General features: G+C 44.7%; 1 protein-coding gene across 9 annotated transcripts in view; it reads left to right on the plus strand.

The window, feature by feature from the left end:
* Positions 1 to 18,282, plus strand: part of DTNB (dystrobrevin beta) — a 196,467-nt gene that overhangs the window by 75,610 nt on the left and 102,575 nt on the right. For 8 of the 9 annotated variants that reach the window (XM_035321179.1, XM_035321180.1, XM_035321183.1 and 5 more), the window contains one exon: positions 13,428 to 13,505. In XM_035321179.1, the coding sequence (XP_035177070.1) occupies positions 13,428 to 13,505 (78 nt within the window). Of the gene's footprint in view, positions 1 to 13,427; positions 13,506 to 16,991; positions 17,095 to 18,282 lie in introns of all 9 variants that reach the window. The other variant, XM_035321187.1, reaches the window with a different exon arrangement.

Genomic DNA, 18,282 nt, shown 5'->3' on the forward strand with positions numbered 1-18,282 from the left:
TTTTGTTGGGAAGTTGCTCACGTGATTTGCACCGGAATGGAGTGGTGAGATCCAATTTACTACTACAGTTCTGTTCCCTTTCTATAGGAGGAAAATGTTGGCTCAGCATATCCGTGGATGTATTTGCCCTTGGTGCTCTCATTGGAGGAGTGTTAGCAGCTATTTTTAAACAATTCCTAATTTTTTCTTACAAACACAGTGTCAGAAAGTAGTACATTACAGTGAGGAACTGCTGACAGTCATCTGGCACTTGGAATTTTACAGAAGTCTGCAAAGTCAGTGTTCAGTGCCTTCCTGCAACTGCAGTCAAATCCATTATTTGAATTAAGATATCTTAATTCTTCAGAAACATTTAAACAACACTATGATCTGGATTTTTTAGGGGACTGGTAAGTAAAGGCTTACAGAGAATTTTGTGTCTGGTTCTTTGCCACCTAGGGATAACAGTAAGTACGTTTCCATTCTCAGGTTTGTTTCAGCAGAGCATTGGACTGGTTTGTCCCACAAATACAGGTTTCTTCTGTTTTCTTTTGTTGCATGTGCAGAAAACAAAGAGAACAAATTGCACAAGTAGCAGAAACTTAGATCTGTCTCCTTTACTGAAGGTAACATGCATTTTTACAATAAACAAACTTTCTTTGCTATTCAACAATAGAAATAACAGGTACTGTTTTCCCACTTTTTGCTTTTCACATCTGCATGAAGGTCACGCTGCACTGAAAGTGGAATTGGTCTTCAGTGACTTTGTGCAAAAGCACAAACCAGACAAAATTGAGATATTCAGGTCCAAGCAATATCTGCCTGTGTGACAGAATGCCCTTTTTTTTTTGAAACTGAAGAAATCTAAAGAGTTGCAGAATAGAAATAGAATTTTAACAATTGAACTCTTTTTAAAATTTTCTTATTGTAACAGCATATTTTAAATATTGAGGCTTCCGGATTTAAAGCAGAGTGACACTTTTAAACTTTTTATTAGGGAGAGGGGGTTAGTTTCTTGTTTCTTAATCCCAATTCCCACTCAAGATTAGAAAAACAAGCAAAAGAAGAAATCACCCTCTACAATAAGATATAACGTATTCTTGGTATAGTGTAGTATATTCCTACTTTTATAGGATAGTTTTTCAAAATACATGCAGCAGGAAAAGCAGGAAATGCGCGTTGCACTGATAAGTCATTCTGACAGAAGCTGCTACCTTGCAGCTTCTCATGGTTGGTTGGTAGCTGCTGGAGAACATTGGCCTTGGTTGCCTGCCAAAGTCTAACTCTGAATTTCCATCTTTTCTTTGCACCTCTTGAAATTGGCTGGTAATTCTGACTTCTGAGTCTGATGGTTTTTGTATCACACGTTTACCTTCAATCATTGCGTGTGTATATGACAAACAGAAGCTTCTAAAACTTGTCCCGCTGTGAAGTTTTTCCCTTACATTTTTGAGCAAAAGAGCTCAAAACGCATACAGAGATGCTACTACAGTTATTTCCTTAACCAGAGTTCATGATGCCTAAATGAGTCATCACAGTCATTTAACTAGAACCACAAATGCAACAGAGATCAGGAGATTTCTTTGAATTATTCCCTGTGCAAAGCAGAAAATATATTTAAAAAGGTATTTTATACAAATCAATATTTATAACAGATGGAATTTGCCACATTCATGAATGTAGTTCATGTGTTTTATTGCCCTCGTTATTCAAAATCTGCAAGGATATTTCTAAGTAGAATTTGTTTGTCTTGCTTTCTGTTCCTTGGATTTTATATCCGTGCTGTGCACTGCTGTTTGGTTTTATTACAAAAAAGCTTAATGTGCATGTAGGTTGCCATCAAATCACCGCTTATTTTGTCTAAGCAGGAGGTTTGGAGGTAGGATTATCTCTGTGAAATGCTTGTTTTCCAGCTCTCAGTTGTTCCTGTGTTTCTTCAGTGAACCATCCCTGATTTTCAACCTCCCTCCTGAATTGCAGTTCCAAAAATTGAATGCAATTCTGTTCATGTTCTTACAGTGCCAAATGCAGCAGAGCCCCCCTCAGCTCCCAGAAATTGCTCTCCTACTTCTGCGCGTGGTTATTGCAGCTGGCTGTCCTGCTCCAGCGCCACACCGGGGATGCTTTTTAGCTGACTGCCACGAACCCTCGCGCTCTTTACAGTTATTTTCCTAAGATGAAGTCTGTTTGCATCCCCAGTCTGTTAATTCTGTGAAAAGGGTAATTCTAACACCCCTTTGCTTTCTGTTGTGAAGTTTTAGTTGTCGTTATGAGCTATCGTATTTTTAAACAGGTTTTCTTTCCTTCTTTGGCCTGTCTTCAGTGCCTCCTATTGAACAGATGTATTGATCTTATATTCTACTTACTCAAGCATGTAGTCAGAGGGAGAAGGCAGCAGGAGGTCATTATTTAGATTTGAATAATAAATAATGGGGCTTTTTATGGTCTTCGTTATATATAATGCATAGTACAAAAGAAGTAATTCATTTCCTCCTACTTGGTGATAGATACTGAGTAATTAGAGGATAAGAGTTTATACAGCAAACCATAGTAAAGGAATTGGCCTCTCAAGTGGTAGAACAAATTTGTTCAGTAGAGAGAACTCTGGAGAGAAAATTCACCCATCTTGTACTCACTGTTAGATGCATGGTGTGACCTGCTGAAGTCCTGGCTGATGAACTTCAAAACACATATATATCTGACACAGTTTCCAGAAGTGTCTCATGCACTCCAAAGGAATGGTCAGGTGTTGGGACAGGTTGCCCAGGGAGGTGGTGGCATCACCATCCCTGGGGGTGTTCAAGGAGAGGTTGGACGTGGTGCCTGGGGACAGGGTTTGGTGGTGACATTGGTGGCAGGGGGTGGTTGGACCCGGGCATCTTGGAGGGATTTTCCAACCTTAATGAATCTGATTCTATGATTCTGAGCAGTTGTTGAATTCTTAAGAGTGGAATAGTAAAAGCAATGTTTAGGAAGAAGTCTGAAACCATTTTCACCTAATCTTATTTAAAAGTAGCTCTGCAGACTGCTTCTGCTGCAGCTATCTGAAGCTTCGGTATCTGCAGCATTCCACAGTATCCCTGCCTGCTGACACCAGCCCTCCTCTTCTAATTTAACATGTGCCTGTATCGCACACTTAGCACACATTATGTTTGTTGTCCTCTGCGGAGTCCTTGCCGTTTGCACATGAAGCTCTGAAGTACCTGCCGGTGTGTTCCTAGAAACTCTATTCTCTTGCCTAGCACATGAGTTGCGGGTTAAAGCCTGCATCTCGCTTTTAGACAGTCTTTACTGTCTAAAGGGAAGAGAATTCACTTAGGGAAGAGAATAGCCAGTGCTTGTGCAAAGGCAGCCTGAAAGCCATCACGAAGTACACGACCCCTGAGTGTTCAGCTCTTCCCAGCTGCTTTCTCACCGCTTGGCCCACGAGCTCGCGTGGGTTTGTAGCGACTTGCTGCTCGCGGTGGACTCAGTGCAGGCTGCTCCCTTCTGCAGGTCAGCCCCGATCAGACTGAGCAGAGCCCGCGGTGTAAGACCAAAAGGCAGCCTGATTTGGGATGAAGTGTGAACGTGGGCATGGGTTGCTCAGAGAGGCTGTGGAGTCTCTGCCCTCGGGGCTATTAAAAACGTGACCGGGCAGCCTGCTGTGGCTGGTCCAGCTTGGGCACGGAGCTGGGGCTGGGTGGTGTTGAGAGGTCCCTTCCAACCTCAGCAGTTCCTGACCTGGACCAGCCAGCTGCAGGAAGCACCTTCGGGATGCCGGGGGTGACCGAGCAGGCTGCTGGCAGTGCCAGAAACCCTTCGTTAGCTGGAGGCGGTCTGCCAGGACGGAGCCTGCCCCTTCCCATCTGCTCCCACCAATGCTCAGGCTTTGCCTGGGTCCTTGCTGCTGGCCAAGTGCCTTCCTCTGGCAGACTCCTGATGTTATGCTGTGTGGCTGTTACATCAGAGGAAAAAACAAAGATGCAAAGTCAAAGGAATAAGCTCAAGATCAAGTCATAGTCCCGCGTATACTGTTAATTGAGTGTACTTGGGACCGTTCCTCGCCAGTGAAGCCAGCTGGCTCAGAACTGCCCCATCCGTGCTATTAATCTTTCTTACCTTCCACAAGAGCTGGGCCACATCTGAACAGCTTCCTGAGAGTAGTTCCTGGCTCGTTCTTCTCCCGGGAATTGTTGGGAATTGCTGCTTGACTCAGGCCAGAACTGTGCTAGGGTCTGCTAACAATTTACACGTGTAGATGATCACGTTCCTGGATTTTGGAAGGCTCCCTGGCATGGTTTGGCTTACTAAATATAAGTGGGGCCAAACTGGCTCGGGATCAGGCCATCAAATGCACTCTGAAGACTTGTCAGATATAAACAGTAGGAACAGTTTGAAAATGAGATGTGCTGGAGCTCTTCATCCTCAAGCCAGCAAATGACATCTCAGAATTTTTATTACAATTTTTGGAGAATTTGTAGTGCGGGGGGGGGAAGATTTCAATTGTATGACTCACGTCATCCTCGTAGAGCATCTTGCATACAGTGAAATGGCTTTATCCCCTTCCTGTGAGGGAGGGCTATAACCATTCTCTTCTCTTGCTCCCCCTAACCTGCTCCCCCCTCTCCGCTCTTTTAGCCGCTGAGACCCAAGGATCCCTTTGCAGGAGGCAGTCGACTGGTGTAGCTGCAGCAGGCTCCTTGGCCTGGATGTGCTTTCTTTCCATGGTTACAGCCGAGCCTTTGTGTCCTGTTGCAGGGACTGGCATCGTGCCTGCTGGGGAGAGATCCTGTTCTCCTCCTAGCAGCGCAGTGCCCTTGTACTGCATTGGACGTGCACCTGGTCTCGTCCTGAGGCAGACAGGAACCTTTGGGACAGAAGGTCCATGTAGATGCAAGACTCACAAAGTGCACTTCAGGTGTTTTCCTCTGTATCTTACTTCCCTTCCCACTGTTTGGTAGGGTCTCCAGTCAACCAGCAAAACCAGCCATTGACCTCCTTTATCCAGTAGCCTGGAAGAACCTGTCCTCCTTTGGCTTTTGGATTATTATTGTCTGGAGAGGAGGCTTACAAGCAGTAGCAACAGGTCCTGTATGTCATTGGTGTAAGGATGAACGAGCTGCTAGAGTAACAGGAAGCACAGGCAATCCACTGACAGTCGTGTTTGGTGTGAATGACGTCCATGTTGCCCCAGCAAAATAAATGCCACATCAACCTAGCATCAAGCATAGCCTTACCTCCCTAGTTCGCTCACTGCTGCTGTTCATGAACCTCTTGGTGCACGCAGAACAAAGCTGATCTCAATGAAGTCTTTGCATGCTCCTTTTGGCAAGGAAAGCAGCAAGTTTCTGAGTGTCAAAACCACATTATCAGTTTTGCTTTAAAAAAAATTGTTTCTCATAAATTGGTACTACCCCAGCATCAACCGACACGCGAGCACCAGACCACACTGCTGTGCCAGAACGTAGCATGTCACCTGCTCTGGGCGGTAAGATGGGTTTGCTTCAGGAGCAGCATTACCTCCTCCTTCGCATCCAGACACTGCAGGGGCCAGGTGAGCTACTCAGACACCTCTGTAAAACTCTCGCGGAGGTACCAGAATCACCACTGCCTCTGCCAGGTGGATGATCCTCCACGTTGCTCTGCTAGCTAGCTGTCCTGTGCCAGAACTGCTGGTCCTCCCACCAAACCCGGTGTAACTGCAGGTGTCTCTACCCTCTGAACCCCTCTGGGAGCCCACCCGTGACCTATTGCTACTGCCGTGCTGGTCATCGCATCACCGAGTGTTTTTAATGGGAAAATAATGACTTCACGGGCACACCATCCTGGAGGGAGTATACTGCGCTGTGCTCGTCCCCAGAGCTTTTAGGTTGTTGTGAGGGAAGGAGATGGTGGTAGCAGTAGGTAAGGAAACTTGAAATTCCTGGAATTGGGCCTGCCCTCTTGTTAGCACGATGAGCTGGCGCAGCACCCTCAGCGATGTGGCCTCAGATCTGGAGCGTTTGCTGTGTCCTCCCATGCCAAACCCACCAGCAGTCCTGGAGCAAATGTCAGGACAAGTGGTTGGAGTGCAGAGGTGCCCAGATCGCTAAAGCATGTAAGGAAAGCAAAGGCTGCTGTTACAGGAATGAAGGACCGTGTATCTGGGGGCATAACCTTGATTTAAACCATCGCAGCGTTTGTTTTTACGGGGGAAAGCAGGCGGCACTGCTAGCAGACCGGGACTCTGCTTTGCCTCAGGTAACCTCGGTCGTGACTGTTCTGTGGGGAAGTTCCCTTTGGTCTCTCCCGAGGAACAAAGGTAAGCGAGGAGGTGCACTGTTACCAAAACGTGCTGGCATAGTCCTTCCAGGAATAAGGTGTGAGAAAAGCAGGTTGTGTTTATGCTGCTCTGAATCCTTCCTGATGGGTTACAGTGGAAAGAGAGGAGTTTTCACAGGGCTGTTTGTGGAAATCTCCTCATGGTTGTTAAGCAAAGCAATGCCGTCTCTTTACTCCCTTGGAAATGCCATGCAATAGAGACCAAGATTTACCTTGAATCGGATTGCACTTTACGGTCTGTGTCTTTCTTACCTGAAAGTATGAAGTAAGGTAGGAAACATTAAGGAAAAAAAGGTTAATACTGCATGTGTTGTGAGAAAAAAACGATTCTAATGAATTAGAATGAGTTCTTCTTTCCTAACCTGCAGTATCAGAAATAACGATGTGCCCAGGAAGGTAATCAGCCTTGCTTTGATGCTTTTTCCAGTTGACACCTTGTCAGAGGGCAGCCAACAGACTCTCATGTCAGTTGGGACGTTGCGTTTACAGTTCCATGCAATTGTATTTCATCAGTTGTTATTTACGGTGTTTTGTAGTTTGTTTGTTTCCCAATTAATAAACCGAACTGGGATTCCATGTGGCTTTGAGTACTCTTCCTTTGTAACAAACTTCAAGTTAATGCAAATCTTTAATATAAAGATCTTGACTACAGTGCCTGCTAGCTGCAGTGCCAGCCTGCCTTGCACCTAGAAGTGCTTAGTGCCTCCGTACCTCTGCCGACATAAATCTGTGTAGGTAAATACCCACAACACTGACAGTTTTCTGTTAGATCGCTCCTTAAATTTCTGTCAGCGTGGCTGTAAATGGAACAATCACAGGCAGAGGGTATGGTCAGCCACTCTCTGTAGTGTAGTGGGATTTAATATAAGTATGATTTTTTGTTTTTATACATCTAACTTGTACCTTTGACTTGTGCCTGCCTTCTGGTGTTGGCCAGGTCTTCCTCGTAATTCTTCGTAGTTCTCTTTGCACCAAGCAACGCAACCTGGGGGCACTGCGAGCGGGGCTCCTGAGCAGCACCAAAACAGCTCATAGTATCTGTTGTTATCTTTATAGCTTGGGGCTTCCCGGGTTATAGAGCAAAACTCACCTGTAAAGTTAGCAAATACATTCAAGACTTCATGTCTGGCCAATTCAATGTATGTAAACACAGGAAGTGCAATTCAAAAGAAGTCACAGAAAAGACCGGCAGATATCATGCAGTTATCCCCATTTGCACCCCTATTTAAAGAGTAACTTAATTCCAGGCATTAGTAGATAATTAAGCAAATGCTGGTGTTTACTACACTGCTAATCAGTGCACCTGAAAGTGACTTTGTTGTTGTTACATGCAATATGCTGTCTGGTTCCTGCACACAAAACATTGAGTAAAGGGAGGAAATGTGTATCCATGCCAGAAGCATAGCTGATAACGCTTTGAACTTGTGCTGCTTGACATCACTGGGGCCCTTCAGACCCTATTTAATTGTCCTTTCTGAGGGGCAGTGAAATACGTCTACTTCCAGAATTCCAGGTGTCCATCACTGACTTCGGACTCATCAGTTCCAGGTCTGAAATACAGCTTTTGTGTTTTTTTTAATTGGATGCGGTGGCAGCCCTTAACCCTCGAGTATAGATTGCTTTTCCTGAGCTTTGCATTTTCCAAGTCTCTGTACACTGATGGAATCAAATACATCATGTCACTGTGCTGGTTGCATCAGCAAGCTCAGATAGAAGTGTTCAGGGTTTGGTAAATTCTGTTTATTGTTGCTTTTTTTAGAGGTCCCTTTGCAAGGCGATTGTACAGCACAGCAAAAAGTCTCGGGACTTGGCTGCTTCTATTTTCTGAGCTTTTAGACTTCTGGGGCCTGAGAACTGTGCTGGGTTTGTTCTGGACCTGCACCAGCCAAGTCTGAGCGAGGAATTAGACGTAGGCTTAACTGGGCTTTTCTTCAGAATGTGCAATGATTTTCCTACCCAGGAAAACTGTTGACACAACATTTATTTCTTATTTCTCATTTTTAGACAAGATTACTGAGAACAGATGTGACAGCAACTTCAGTCACATCTGGATCTCGTAGGTTTTTACAGGTAGGCACAGGTAATTAAAGGGTAAATATTAATGATAGAAGTCAAGATCTTTGATTTAATTAGAGTTCTGGCAATAACTGATGAGAGTTTGTTGACATGTTTAGGAAAATGATGGGAAGGTCTAAGAACAGGATATCATCCATCCTGGATTACACCACAGAGTTTAGTCCAGAATCTTGGGTCCAGCAGTAGCCAGACACTTAGACAGGGAGTTGATCGCAACAGAAGAGAGGGGTGATGTTCATTCTTAAATATGGTTTGGGGAAAAAAAAGACAAAAAACCGCTAGGGCTGGAAACTCGAACTTCTGATACCTTCTTTAAGGTGATTTAAGGTATTTTAGCTTCAGAATTAACACTGACATTTGTGTGGGGAAAAAATACTGTGGATGAGTAAATTAACAGGGCTTCGAAGTGGTGACACTCCTGTATTGCTGTGAGGAATTTACTCCTCCTTTCCCAGGTACATGCTGGGTGCGGAGGACTCAAACCCATGACATGTCTCAAGTATTGATGCATGCTCTGCTAGCCTCCGCCTGCATCAGGTGCACGGTCCCAGCGGAGAGTCCGAACGAGCTGATCTGGAGGCAGTGACAGCAGAAGGACCCAAAGCAGCGAGCTCTTCTACGTGTGCTGGCCAAAGGAGCAGTCCATCACTGCCCACTTCTCCGCAGGACCGCCGCCAAGACCAGTGCTCGTCCTCTGGACCAGCACACTGCTGTGTCCTCGCTTGGTTCTAGGTCTGGTGGGTATCTCAACGAGCTGGCACCCGTGCCAGTGCTAACCAGCACTGGACGAAGTAAAATGAGTATTCTTAGTGTCACAAAGGACAGTGTAAAGTGTTTCAAGCTATTAAAAGTCTATACAGAAGGCACCTTGGACCTCACACGTGGAAGGAGAGAAAGAATCGGTGGTGCCTTGATTTATGCTCTCCGACACAGGCTGACCTTGCCCTCCCAGCTGCTTCCATAAAGTCACTTCTTGTGAGCATCATGAACAAAGAGAACGGGAGGAGAGGTGTAAAGTATAAAGAACAGTGTAGCTTCGAGATGGTTTATGGAGACCCCGTGGGTTAGAAGAAATGCCGCTAGGTGAAATGAAGCTGGCACTAGTGGTAAGGTTGGTCCGATAGCTTGGCTGCTGGGGTAGCCTCAAGAGCCAGCTGCCAGCTATCCAAAAGTCTCCTTTGCAGGCACTGCTGGGGGGTGCCCCGTCTGTAGGGGGGTGCCCCGTCTGTAGGGGGGTGCCCCGTCTGTAGGGGGGTGCTCTGTTCCCCAGCAGCGCCCTAGGCTGGCCGAATACACCAGCCCAGTGTCAGGTATTTTAAAAATGAAAAATTTAGCCTAATAAAGCAGAAGTTTGAAAGTTGTAAGCTGTTCTTGATATACTTGCACATCCTTTACCTGTTTTAATGTTGTCCCTGAATTGTGGGTGGGAGGGAGTTACCTTACTCCCTGAGGTGGGCACCTTGCGCTGCCGCGATTCACGTGTTCCCCCTTCCTCAAGGTGGAATCTCCTCCGTCTCCTTCACCTGTAGCACTCTACCTTCATTTTTATTTCTGTTGATCATCAGAAAGCAGCATTAATGTGAGACGGTGCTCACCCAGTGGAGCTAATTTTCACTTCTCTTTAGATCCACCCCTTGCAGTGAATTGCGTTACGGTTGCAAACTTCCTGGGACAGCTCGATGTTTGCAGTGCTTTTCCCCAGAGTACTGTTCCATGCCAAGAAGCATCCAGCTGATACCAGAAGGTTTTTCTTCTTACACAAGGAGGTATTTTGTGTAAAATACCTTCTACATCTTAGAAGTTCTTACATTTAAGAGCCCCCTTGGAGCTTACCAGGATATCAGTTTTAAAGATTGCTGTGCTCACTCAAACAAACCAAACCAAACCGCCCATGATGCCAGACAGCTGGTAAGGAAAAAGCAAAGAAAAAGGGATTTGCAAAGTCTGAAACGGTTCCACAAGTTAAGAGAATAGGCAGAGCTGCAGGTACGTTCCGGGTTGCCTCTGAGGCGTGTCGCCCTGCATCACCCAGCCCATGCTGTGAGAACAGTTAGCTCTTCTGCAGCTTTTCTGGTTTATGAAAAGAGAAATGATTTGGTAGTATTTGGTATATAAATATCCATGTATTGACTGAATGCATATACTGAGTGTATGGAACGCGTATTTAATCCGTTTTCAGAACACTGTTACTCATCAAGCGGTTCCTGTGCCTTCTGATGAGCGTCAGTGCTCAGTTCGTTCTGAGATCTTTGTGAAAGCCTCACACATCAGTAAAAAGCCACAGTTCCCATTCAGTGCATCTTCTGAATTTCTGTACCAGCTCCGATCTGGTGTTTTCTCCTGTCTCAGGTACCTGGATAGCTGCATTTTCTGGAAAAACCTCTCCTCAGGAGCTGATTTGTCTATTTTTTTATTATTTTTTTTTCTCCTTTTGTGTCGATAGGCTAACTCTTACAAGCATCTCAGAGGGGGAATTCAGTTGTATTCCGTTTGAACCAGAAGCTGGTAAAATAAAACCAATCCCGGTTTCACAAAGAAGCTCTTCTGCTACTCCACTGGTATTGTGTACTGTGTGCAGCCTGCTCCTGGTGTCACGACCAATGTCATTTTTATGTCAACAGCTACACAAGAGAATGCAGTGCCATCTTACACGGTTCCTGTTTTCGGAGAAGATGCTCCCTAAAAATGTATAAATGGCCTCAAGAAATTGTCTGGACTGGGACAGGCTTTATTGTATGTGGTAAATAAGACAAAGTTGTGCAGTTAGGTGTCTTCTAACCAGGTGTCACTGTTTAATTTGTTTTCTTTATCACTGTTATCAGGGATTTAGTTGGAGAAATGAGGACGCTGGTATTTGCAGAACTGGAATGAGCATGTGGAAATGTCTCATAACGATACCAAAAACAGATTGTGGTGAATTACATCCACTTTCCTTTTAAAAGAGCCATTTAAAAGCAACGTTGTAATAAAATAAAGAATCATCCTGACTCGAAATAGTAGGTCCACATAGGTGAACCTCTGTGGGATAAGGGAAGATGTGCCCCCATATAAAATTTGTTACTTAAAGTAAAAGGGATGGTGGGGAAACAGCGATCCGTCCATGCATCTCGTGGGCCACGAGCACACTGTGCCCTGCTGGCAGCGCCGCGCTCTCGTCCTGGGCGTTTTGGGAACGTTTGCTGTCAGCTTGCTTCTCCCCTCTGCCGAAACGTGATGCCCCGGGGTTGGTTCCACATACCCCAAAATTATTATCGCTAATGAGGTGGCATTTCTCGTGTGTCTGATTTTCCCTCCCAAAGGGCTGTTTTTCCCTCCCAAAGCAAATAAAGCAAAACCAAACAGCCTGCTTCGCTGGCAGTGCACTCAAAAACCACGAGCCAATAGTTGTTGCTGAAAAATACAGCTTTTGTCACAAAAGCTCCTTGTTGTTTTAGGTTTGTCTGACAGCAGCCCATATCGTTTTCAGGTTCGCATAGCAGGAGAATGCAAAGTCAGTAAGTGAATCCTTAGGGAAAAGGAAGAATTTTGAACCGTAGCTGTGGGCAGAACGTTTCTGAAGCTCAGTCGAGAAGTAAATAAGGAGATAAAGAGGCAAAGAGGGAGACACTGTTAATTACCTGCCGGTTAGCGGAGGATGCAGTTGTATGTTCCCTCAGCGTTACTAGATTCCAGATGTACCGCAGCATGTCACGGCCATCAGCTTACCAGGTTCCCAGTGCGTTATAATTGCATTTCTGCTTTTTGTACAGTGAGAAGTTCCTTTTCCAAAGTAGCAGATTTGGTAAATATCTTATGACCAGGCCATCTCTCAGTATAATGCTGTATTTAGAGCAACGTGAACACTGAAACATACAGCATAATTATTTCCGGGCTAATTGGTCTGGAGTGGGGATCAGGAACCCAAGTGCTTTTGGGTTCTGATCCGAGATGGAGAAAGAACGCAGTAAGACCTGCGAGGAATGTGATCTCTGTGATTTGACCTCTTTGACAGCAGGTGACCTGTGTTTGGTTCCCCAGACTGGTGGGCTCTGAAAGCTGTTGAATGAAGGAAGCAAATGAGTCTTAAGCCAGTTCCTAGCACCCAGAAAGCCTGAGCAGAAGCAGGCACCAGGAATGTCAGGGAAGCCAAAAACTGCAAAAGCTCTGTTAGGACAAACGTGTTCTGTGCTGCTGGATGGCATACAAGGTTTGCAAGAATTAATCTCAACAGTAAGCCTAAGTGTCAGTGAACGGTAAGATGATGGCAAATAGAAAACCGAAGATTTCAGGGCTGCGTTTTCAAAAAAAAAGTATGCAGAAAAGCGCGTCGTTTTTCTCCATTGCCACCTCTGTGAGACATTTTGCCTAACGTGCAAACCGAGCTGCTCTCTGTGCACGGGCAGCTCTGCGTGTCTTCGGAAGTCTCCCAAAGGATGGTAGGTGTGCTCGGAGGCTAAATGCCAGCAAACACTGACTGTGGTGGCAGCTCCTGCGGGTCGTCCCCCAGGACTTGAGCAGAGCTGCCTGGTGCTGCCCTGGGCACGCCGCTCACCTCCTGCGCTCTGCCTGCCCATCAGCACGGCCTTTGAGAACTTCCAGGGCTTTAAGATGACACCTGTGGGAACGTCATCCCGTGGTTTTGTGGTTAGGGTGGTAAGGAACACGAAGTGCTCTGTTGGATTCTTCCAACCAACGTGAAATTATCTCATTAGAAATAAAAGTCTAGCAGGTATATGTGATTGTTATGTAATTGATGGCTTATTGTAACGAGTCATTGCCTCGTTTCTTTAAACGTTTCAAATAATTAATTCCCCAAATTTGAATGGTTCTTACATCTGCTTGAAGTATTAGACAATACCAAAGGTCATTTACTTAATCACAAACGTTAGTTTTACATTGATTTTATAGTTACATGTGAATTGTGAAAGCTAATTAGAATACAGCAGCTCAGTACCTTCCTGCACAGCAATTCTGCTGTTCTTTGACCTAACATTGTCACAGAAAGCAGTGGTGTCCTTTTCCCTTCTGTTGTTTTTTTCTTTTCTTTTTGTTCTTTAAATCACTAACCGGAATAAACACTTCTGTTTCAGCCCTCCTCGACCTCTGACTAATATGAACGATACCATGGTGACCCACATGTCCTCTGGAGCACCTACACCAACAAAAAGGTACGTGTGCTTTGCATGTTTATTGTTTGTTTCCGTGAGAGGTTAAAAAATACATATCTATATGGATTTTGTATCACTAAGGCTCTTCTGATGTGTTTCAAGTTACGCTGCTAGTTCAGAGAACGTACACAGCATCCATTAAAGCAGGAATCGTTCGCAGTGCCTCTTTTTGTGGTCTCTCTGAACAGTGATTTGCTTTTATTGCAGTGGATGTTGTCAGTGTGACTGAAGAAATATCTAAACAGAACTAAGGAGATTTTTGTTGTTCTTATTAAGTAGAGCATTACTTTCAAAGCTGTTCTGAGAAAGGCTGGTCTTGTTGTATCATAGGCTCCAGTGCTTACAAAGCAGAGTGATTCTGTTTCTGCTTGAGACGTTTCACATAATGAGTTTGCTTTGTTGGCTTTGTTAATGCTTGTTCTCCACGCCAAACTGCTGAGCTGCCAAAGTTCTGAGTTGCCCACGTCTATTAGAGGCATTTATGTTACGGTTGAATCTGTGCTTACGTTTACTTATTTTTACATACGTAAATTATTGTATAAATGTACGTATGTAAATACGAAACACACCGTTGGATCAGTTTGCGCTTTTCTTTCTTGGTGGAGAACAGCGAGGTGGTTCCCTGAAGACTTTACTCGTCCAAGGCTGTGAATGAGGAAGTGTTCCTGCAGGGAAGGAGAAACTGAACTGAAAAAATGTTCCCCAACTTCAATGACAGCTAGTACTAAAGAGGAAGACAAATCCCTCGTTTTCAGCAGCAGTCTTTCAAACAGGGTTAAGCAAAGGTCCGAGTACTTTCCTTCTGCTTTCCAAAAATAAAAAGTGAGGTGTATGTGCAGTTTTGAACTGGCTATGACAGAATTTAAAAATCAGTTTCTAAATCACGCAATTCAGTGTGCACAAACTCTACACAATGTGCAGCACACTGTATGACTTCAGTTCTCTTTGTGCTGAATTAGAAGTGAGGAGGCTGAGGGTGGGCAATTCCCAGAGCCTGCTTCACAGAGTATTCGTGTAGACAGTCCTTTAGCAAAGTGACCCATGACGTTTTCTCATTTGTTGGGTTGCAAGCAACTTTGAGGACAGGGTCTCTTCCATTCTGTCTTTGCTTTTAGCCTCTGCCTGAGGTCTGGGTCTGCTTGCTGCAGTGCAGACAGTTGTCTTCAAATCTCTATCAGAGAGATTTAACCTGCCCGTGTCCTGCCTTAGGACACGCATGCACACAAGCTTGAAACATTTCCTGAGCCTGCCAGGTTCTGCATCCTCTTCATCCTCCTGCATAAGGTGCTAGAGAATGAAATGTTAGAGCCCTCTGCCAGTCCTGACCCAGGGGCAGCAGTTAGTCTGGGCAGTGATCACCTAGTTCCTTAGTTTCTACTTCTTTGTCTAACCAACTTTTCCTGTTTTCTTAATCCAAATCGGACAATTCACATTTTAAAAGCCTGTACTTCCACAGTCATCAGGACTATCTCAGCTGTATGGCAGGCTGTGTTCTGACTTACCAAGGTTTCACTCTTCCCAGGACAAGATTAGTTTCTGCGCTGGTCTGTGGGAACAGAGGGTGCCTTTTTGTCTCACGGAGGCTGTGGTCCCAGTAACCATTAGTTCCTCTGCATTAAATATAAAAATCACGTCTGGTCCAGAAGAGGACAGAGTGAAACTTGAGCCACGATGACCCACAGCAAGTGCCTGTGTTTCTTTCTTTGAGAGTGCCAGGAGACAGACTGGTGCAAAGTATCTGCAGGGTGGTCTCTGACGGAGGACATGAAGCAGTCCTCCACAGATGAGGTTTTCAGTTGCCTCTTCAGTTCAAACACATGTGAACAATTTTTTTTTTTTTTTTTGCTAAAAAAAGCAAATGAGAAGATGAAACCAGTATTCGCTTTGCTGCCAAGTACCAATACTGATCCTAAAGTACACTTCACCTAAAGAAACACATTTTTCTCCTAACATCCAGAAACCCGGTCAGGATATGTCTTTCACATCACCGTCATCTGCCAGCTATGCTTCTGTTCTCCTGTTCTCTTCCCTGCCCCTGTGGGCAGGGCCTAGCCTACCCCTTCCCTTAGTCTGAGAAGGAAGGTACCAGAGAAAATGCCAGGAAGGCACCATACCCGGCTCTAATCCAAAATAAGAAGAGGGCCAGCTCCTACCACCTGGCCTTTCAACTTGTTTTCTTGGCCACGTAGACCTTACAACACAATAATGAGATAACTAGTGTAATACCACTTTTGTGGGGGATAATGAAGGGAAAGAAAATTGACAGCTCAGGGTAAGTAGGTATTAGTAGGTGAAGTGATATTTAATGTAAATACTAATTGGCTTATGACAAGACCTCTGCATTGTCAGGTATTCTCAGGGTACAAGAATTTCATGCTCCTGTCAACCGTGATGACAGGTAGCAGATGCTTAAGTAAGATTATAAGCAGTAAGTCATTAAGTCAAGTTAGTAAGTCAAATTTTGCTCTGTTTCTGCTCTTACTCCCACCTTGCAGCACTCATTGGTTCACTACCCAAGTTGCAGCATTTATAGAGACCACTAATTCCAAAATCCGGCATCCACTAATGAGTTCTACAATTCAATTACGAGCTGTTTAAGAAAACTCTTGTGTTTTAAAAATCATCATCTTCATACTATTGAAGCCACCTGCTTCCAGTGTAAGAATCCTAGTTAAAAGTCAACTTAATTTTTCCTTCGAAATTGAATCGTGCTTGTTATCCTTCTCGTCTTCTTTTGGCATTTCTTTTTGGTGTGGGATGACCAAAACTGCACCTACTTACCAAGTCTGAGCCCACTTTGCTGTCCTAGCCCCATTCTCTTTTGCTTGTGTGAGTTGCAGGGATCCACATAGCTCTTGTGAACAGAGACTGTCCCAAAGGCACACACGTAATGAAATCTTCCCCTTCTCTGATGTGGGCATGGATATGCATAGATCTGCCTTTGGTCACAGGAATCCCAAAAATACCAGTTACAGAAACTGCAGCGATCAAGTAAAACGTAAATAGCTTTTTAACAGTGCTACCAAGACCAGTATTTTGACTAATGAGGACATGATAGAATCAGCAACAGAGGGCTCTGACACTGTTTGGCTTTGAGCTTTTTTTTTCTTATACAGGAGCAAGATGTATTTCAGAACCAATCTTTAGAAAACCATAACTCATCTGACTTCCAAGCATCATCTTCTGTCAGGCATCATGAGAACTCATAGGCAGCAAATTTGTGGCAGATGTCATCATCTGTGATCTCCATACCTATTTTAGTGCCTGCCTTTTACCAAGATCCTGGCTCATCCCTCTTCTAGGATCCCTCTTCCAAAATTATGAAATACATCTAGCAGGTTCTGCAGGAGGTCATGGGAACAGGCTTCTTCTCTCTGTGCTTGCATATTCCAAGGAAGGAACGGGGTATTTATCTTTTCCTGGACCTGGGGGGAAAGGAAGCGCTGCCTCAGGTTCAGGTAGTAATGTTTGCCTCCATCATTCCAGCTCTTCAGGCTCTCAGCTTGCAGAACGCACACTTCTCCATAACCACTCAACAAGCCCATGGGGATGTACCTGAGGCTCGCAGTGGGACCCAAACACATCTAACAACAGGTATTGTCATTCAGACTGCTTGGTGCCTTTGTTCTTTGCAAAACACCTAGCTGTGGTGGCTGTGTACGGCTGTCAAGTCTAATCAGGGTGTATTTGTTTTTAATTACATCATAACGGGAAGTAAAAGTCTTCATCAGAGCTTCTCGCGTTGTTCAGCCGAGGATCTACAAGGAGTGATCGCCAAAAGCCATTTCAGACTGTATCATCTGTATGGCCCAAGCCATCTCCATCTCCGCAAGGCCTGCTAGCATTACTGAGTTGAACTACGCTGAAAAGTGCTTCTAAGGTAGCACAGATTGTCTTAATAAAGAAATGCTGCATGCCAGGTTTTACTTGGTACTGCCAAAACTTGGGCTCGGGTCAAGCATACGCATTTTGGAAAGAATATGGAAACACTGCAAAATGAATTAGAAGAGAGCTACAGAAATATCTAAAAGCTGGAAATGCGATGCTGGAAGAGCATTATCTGTTTGGTTTATTCGGGAAGTTAGAGAAGTGATTTGATTGCTAGGTTACAAATATTTATACATGGAAGAACGTTCAGCAGCCAGGTTTCTTTCTAGCCTTGCACAGAAGGGCATTTCGAGATCCATCACCTTCTGAATAACCTCTGCACACAGCCAGTTAAATACATGGCTGCAGAATTTGTGGGCTGAGTCGTAGGCATGACAGCTAAAATACTTGGCTCCTGCTTCAGCCTGAAGAAGACTCTACTTGTCTCAGCATATGCCCATCCACGCATGGTACCGTATTTCTGAGCATTTGAGACTTTTACTGCACTGACTGCAGCACTGAATACATTGAAGCATTGCTGATTCATTTATCCTCTAGTTTGTCAGAGACTTCAAGCACATGTCTGTGTTGTCTTTGTATTCCCCCTTCCTTTGAACCTGGAAAATGTACAGGTGCCTGCACTTAGTAGTAGTGAGTTAAGGCAGGAGAAACATTCTTTCCCCTTGAAAATTTCTTGTATTTCTATTTTGTCAGTCCACATGTGTCTGGTTACAGTATTTCCCCAAGATTTATTAGTTACTGTTGTTTAGGTTAATCTCTGATGTAAGAGATCATCGCTGACTAAAAGGAAGGGTCTGGTTTCCCTGGCTGGAGGCACGGCCACACCTTGGCAGCGTGAAACGACGACGGCAGGGCCACAGATTTCTTTGTGCGAGCCGAATGCCATTCG

The sequence above is a fragment of the Oxyura jamaicensis genome, chromosome 3 (assembly GCF_011077185.1).
Source record: "Oxyura jamaicensis isolate SHBP4307 breed ruddy duck chromosome 3, BPBGC_Ojam_1.0, whole genome shotgun sequence".
NCBI lineage: Eukaryota > Metazoa > Chordata > Aves > Anseriformes > Anatidae > Oxyura > Oxyura jamaicensis.